Below are 5,687 nucleotides of genomic sequence, written 5' to 3'. Positions count from 1 at the left end.
AAGACTCTTCTGTGACAACAAAGCGGTTATAGCACTAGCACACAACCCAGTATAATATGATCGAACAAAACATGTGGAAGTAGATCGTCACTTCATCAAGGAAAAACTAGAGGCCAAAATAATTCAGATTCCATTTGTGAAGACCGAAGACCAACTAGCAGATATTTTCACAAAGGCAATGTCAAGCAGGACATTCCACAATTCACTTGACAAGTTGGGAGTTAATGATATCTACTCACCAACTTGAGGGGGAGTGTTAACAAAAGCTGTAAATTAGCAAATACTATATTTAGAATATTTAAGTTGTATTAATTCCTAAACAATAGCCTATAATATCTCACACACTAAATGCTGAGATATGATTTTCTTGTATATATTCTACAAAGTTTCAATGAAGAATTAAGCTTTTGAGACTCAATTTGACAAGATCTTCTATTTTATTTGAAGTTTTAAGCAAGACGGTTGATTCCTAGCTGATTCCTAACTAGTAAGCTAACTGGCAGATATGAATGCAGACAAAGCAAGGAAATAGAACGAAAACGAAAGGAATGGATTTCGCTAATGAGATCACGTCAGCATTAGTAGAAGATGAGCAAAGGGCTTCGATCCAGATTTCATTCCTTGTGAGATAAGCAATGATGCAAATACTTGCAAGTAATGCCAACTCGTCTCCGAACTAATTTCAAAGTGTTATTTAAATTATTATTTTATTTTTTTATTTAAAAAATATCCAAATAATATTAGCATTAAAAATTTTAAAATATATTAAAAAAACATCATTTTAATATATTTTTAAATAAAAAATATTTTTAAAACCATAATTAATTCATTACCAATCATGACTATCTCTTTAGTTAAATTACCAAAACATAACTAAGCAAACCGTAGGTCTTAATGATCATCAATGACCTCATTTTACAGAGATTTGTGGCCAGCCGAACCTGTTACCTAACCAGAAACTTTACAAGCTGAGATTCGATTACTTGAAATGAATGCAAGGGGAAATGTGCAGTCCATAAGCAAAAATGAAGGCTACAACATTGTAAAGGGCAGTTTATATTACCAACTCTATGGTACTAATTAGGAAAACGTACTACAATCAGAAACAAAATGATACAAGCAACATTCAACATAGTAGCTGATGTTATGAATAGTCGCAACTGCTCTACTCTAGTCTCAACTTGAGGGTGGTGGTGGTGGTGGTAGCGCATTGGGTGGTGGCGGTGGTTGCATCAACATTTGTGGCATATGGGGCCTTCCAGCAAATTGCTGTGGTGGTGGTGGTGGCTGTCGCCAAACTTGTTGTTGGGCTCCCATGGCCATGGGCTGTGGGGGAGGCCTTGGGAACATGGGAGCTCCTTGCATAGGAGGTTGTTGCATGTTTGGAGGGGGTGGCCTGAATTGAACAGGCGGTGCAGGCATGACGGGAGGTGGCATTGGTTGACCTTGTTGAGGTGGCTGGCCATGCCAAGCTGATTGACCACCAACCTGCATCGGTGCAAATGCTGCATTTGGTGGGGGCGGAGGGCGCAGTGCTGGAATTGGTCCTGGAGCTACAACACCATTTGCAAAGGGACGTGGAGGCACAGGTGCGACCATAGCACCATTGGCCTGAGAGGCAAGTGTTGGAGGTCCACTGGCAAACAGAGTGTGGGGCCTGCTCTTTTGGGTAGTTGGATTGCTTGCAGCCAAAACTCTCTCTGGATCAATAACAGTAACAATTAAATCACTTCTATTAATAATAGAAAGACTCAACCATAAGCTTCTCTGTTCGAGACACCATTAATGGAAACTTTCCTATTTCATTTTAAAATAAAAAGACTAGCACTCAACTAGTTAATTTCAAGAGGACCCTCATAAGCTCTCATAAAATGAGGCAACGGAAGAAACTGTAAAGAATATTTAAAGCAACATTTCAATGACAAAAGGCCTCACCTGCTGGAGTACCATGGCGCTCCCCTTTAGTGTCTTTCTTGTATGCATATGAGACTGTTATCTGACGGTTGCAAAGATACTGACCATTCATTGCCTGTTAAAGTCCAAAATACTATTAACCAGTCAGCTCTGTTTAATCAATATAAGCAGAGTTAATTCCAACTGAGTTGCCTCCTCATCCAGCAATTACCAAACAAAGTAACATTTCATACAATTGTCTACAATTTTGCATCCTTTGGCTAAAAAGTATAATTACTTGCAAGAGTCCAAAATGACCTAAAACACAACCAACAATTTGTGCAAATCTCTAGCTACTGAAAATGATTGTTTCTCAAGCGTTTGTTAAACATAAATGCGTGGAGTTACCTCAATAGCTGCATCAGAAGCTTCAAATGAATCATAACTGATGAAACCAAAACCTCGGGAATTTCCAGTCTCTGGATCTCTCATTATCTGAAAATACAAATTCCAAACATCAGTATACAATAGCAAAAAAAGTATAACAGTTCACAAATAGGTAATAATTAGAAAATAAAAATTTTCAGCATCTCAATGATGACTGAGAAACATCTAGAAAAGAATGCTAGATATTCCGAGTCAAATCCAGAAAAGAGATCAATGCACTAGAATGTTAGAACATGTGACTTTTGCTGCTTGTAAGATCAGTATGAAGAAAAATGATCTCCAACCATGGATTTACTCTGAATATTCCTGGTACCAAAATTAATACTGCTAAGCAATCCCAGATGTCCATTAAACCACATGCATTCTAATATGTGCATCCCAGTTGTGAAAAATTATATATAAAGACAAATTTAAAATAGTTCAACACTTTCCAGGATTGACAGGCAAAAGTTTGTGCCTAAAAAATTAAAATAGGTAAGTTGTCCTAGATCCCATTAAAACACAATGGTACATTCTACCACATGCAATCCAGTTGTGAAAAATGACATATAAAAAAACACTTGTAAAAAAGATCTACTCTTCCTATGATTAACAGGCAAAAACTTTATGCCTAAAATATACTGAGATGCATATTGTGCAATTTTAAGAATCATAAAGCTCATTCTCATACTTGTCTTGTTCCCCTGCATGCATTTGTATAACATGGAATAGTCAGCCTATTACAACAATTTTTGTTCCCAGATTTCTTCTCTTGCTTAATACAAATCAGACTGATTGCTGCTCCTTATTTATCTAACGTAAGATAATTCCAATGCATCATAATAACAGACTTTCATTTGGCTAATTACAATGACTACTCAGGTAACAGTCTGTAATCAGTAAGCCTAGCAAACACCAGGGTCACAAGCAATGACTACATTGATCAGCAACATCAACCATGCTCTACTGATGATCAAAAGCTCCTCCTTAAAGCTCAGGACCATTCTATTCTTTAGGGCTGGCCTACCAAGATCTAAGTACACTACTAAATTATATAAAAGTTTCAATGGCACAAAAGAAGCCACTATAAACTAAGAGTCCTATTATAGTATTAGAATTAGAATAGAAAGTTTCTGGACAAGTTTTGCAGAGTGTCGGGCTTTGCACTGCATCCACCATGCAAAATCTTATTTATTGAAAGAATAGAATTAGGTTTGATTTAAAGAAAACGATACCATCTATTTTGTTGGGGTTTTCTGTTCTTTGATAGCATCCTAAACTCCTCCGTATTTGCATCTCATTAGCAAATTCTAGACTTAAATATTCACATACAAGTTCAACAACATTGACTGTTTGACCACTACAAACTTCATGAAAACACATAGATGTGAGCAATCAACTTTTAAAAAAAAAAGCATGGATGAAATAACAAGGTGCTTAACTCCTACAAGCTGCTAAATCACAATTTCATTTATGTTTATACTCTCCTCATTTTCAACTTTCAAGACTCGTCGATGGCAAAACTAAAGAAGCACACATAACTAATAATTACCTTAGGATTTGTAACAATTACTCCAAATGCACTGAAAGTATCATGCAGAAGTTTCTCATCAACATCCTGCAAAAAAAAAAGAGGATTTTAGCAGCAAATCAAAAGGAGCAAAACACTTCATATTCACATAAGTATACTTTGAAAGATTTAGACAACTCACAGGGTCAAGATTTCCAATAAAGAGATTCGCTCCCACATCCAGGCTCTTTTTATCTTGTGACGCCTAAAACCAAACATGTAATAAATCATCTTAAAACTACATAAAAACATGTTTATTAACAAAACAACACATGAAAACAATAAACTCCCTTACCTTATTTACGCGAATTGGCTTACCATAAAGCTTAATCATATTCAAAACCTTAATTGCCTGCATAGTCAAATCTCAAAACCTAAAAAATAAATCCCAATAATTTTCTAGTAAAAAACCGAGTAACTGTAAAATGAAATTCAAAGCCCGCTTACATAATCAGCATCTTCTTCACTCCGAAACTCTACGAATCCATATCCTTGGTGAAGATTTGTTACTCTATCCTTAGGAACATAAACATTAACTGAAAAAAAAAGAGGAAAATGTTAGAAATTAAACTCTAATTTCGTAAAGTAAGATTAAAAAAGGCTATCACTCACCAACAGGACCGGCTTGAACAAATAATTCCCAAAGTAATTCCTCGGAAACTTGAGGATCGAGATTTCCAACGTAAGCAGTGGCATCTTGATTTCTCTCGGCTGAGTGTTGGCCAAGTAAGTTAGCTCCAACACCCGGTGCTATTCGAGTCGTCATACTTTAGTTTTCCTCTCTAAAACCCTAACCCCCCTTCTGTTTATGAATCTGGAAATTTGAACCTAGACAGGTGGACTAACAATTGGGCTTTAATTAAATTTTACAATTGGATCATGGAGACCCAACTCTTTTTAAGACAAGAGTTGAGGCCCAAATTGATTTTTTATTTATGATTTTTATATATTATTATTATCAACTTATTTTTTAATTTTTGATTGAGGATGGAGAGAAAGGTGTTTGATAGGTGTTTTGGGACAAAAATGGATTGAAAACAAGATTTTAGATTAAAAAAAACTAAATTTTTGATTTTCCGGCCACCATAATAGTTGAAATTTGAGCGAATCAGATGACATGTCATCTGGTTTTTTTCAAATAGCTAGTTATATCTAGTGTATGTTTATGCAACAAATGAAATTTCTTGCTTTTTTAAGTTCAGCCCTTTATTTTTTTTTATTCCTCCTTCTGTTTTTAATTTATTCCTTGAATATTTTTAATAATTATTCGAGTTGTATTTTAACTGATCAAGTCAACTAGATCACGTCGAGAAAACTTCCATGCGATTTAATTTTAAACCTAGTTAAGCAAGGGGGCGGGTTGAGAGGGCTTTTTCTATCAATTCATCTTTTTTTCTCAAATTCATTCTAAGACTTTTTTTATCAACTGAGCATGTTGTCTCAGAATCAGTAAGTCAACAAAGTCACGCCAAAGTAACTTCTAAATGGTTTTATTTAAAACTTGAGTTGGACAAAAAATTGGATAAGAAATTTTAAAGTTGACCTACTTGGTTGGATTTAATAAAAACATCAAATAGTTCTCTATAATATGAATATTTTTTGTCAATTTAAAAAATAAACAATTGATCTTGCCAGCAACATAACATGGACTATAAAATAATAATATGTAATTCTCGTACATACTTCTACCATATTATTCTATGCAAAGTCTTATATAATTATGTTTTTCATTCTAAGAATACCATTTATCTATGTCAGAATATAATAATTATTTTTTGAAAAATAAATTAAAATATTA

General features: G+C 34.7%; 1 protein-coding gene across 1 annotated transcript; it reads right to left on the bottom strand.

The window, feature by feature from the left end:
* Positions 1–1,040: 1,040 nt before the first annotated feature.
* LOC133672422 (uncharacterized) lies at positions 1,041–4,714 on the bottom strand. Its single transcript, XM_062092828.1, has 8 exons — positions 4,502–4,714; positions 4,337–4,425; positions 4,185–4,241; positions 4,032–4,094; positions 3,872–3,937; positions 2,302–2,388; positions 1,936–2,029; positions 1,041–1,700 (listed from the first exon to the last, which is right to left on the bottom strand). Exons 1-8 carry the CDS (start codon positions 4,653–4,655, stop codon positions 1,177–1,179), a joined length of 1,134 nt encoding a protein of 377 aa, XP_061948812.1. The 5' UTR covers positions 4,656–4,714; the 3' UTR covers positions 1,041–1,176.
* Positions 4,715–5,687: the final 973 nt, after the last annotated feature.

This window comes from Populus nigra, chromosome 14 (genome assembly GCF_951802175.1).
Source record: "Populus nigra chromosome 14, ddPopNigr1.1, whole genome shotgun sequence".
Taxonomy (NCBI): Eukaryota; Viridiplantae; Streptophyta; class Magnoliopsida; order Malpighiales; family Salicaceae; genus Populus; species Populus nigra.
This window is presented reverse-complemented; position numbering and strand designations above follow the sequence as displayed.

Excerpts from the sequence above, each read along its gene's own strand:
- LOC133672422 (XM_062092828.1), bottom strand. The coding sequence starts at position 4,655 with ATGACGACTCGAATAGCACCGGGTGTTGGAGCTAACTTACTTGGCCAA. Across the intron at positions 2,389-3,871 it reads TAATTGTTACAAATCCTAAG|ATAATGAGAGATCCAGAGAC; the intron begins GTAATTATTAGT and ends TTGTATTTTCAG. Across the intron at positions 2,030-2,301 it reads CTTCTGATGCAGCTATTGAG|GCAATGAATGGTCAGTATCT; the intron begins GTAACTCCACGC and ends GGACTTTAACAG.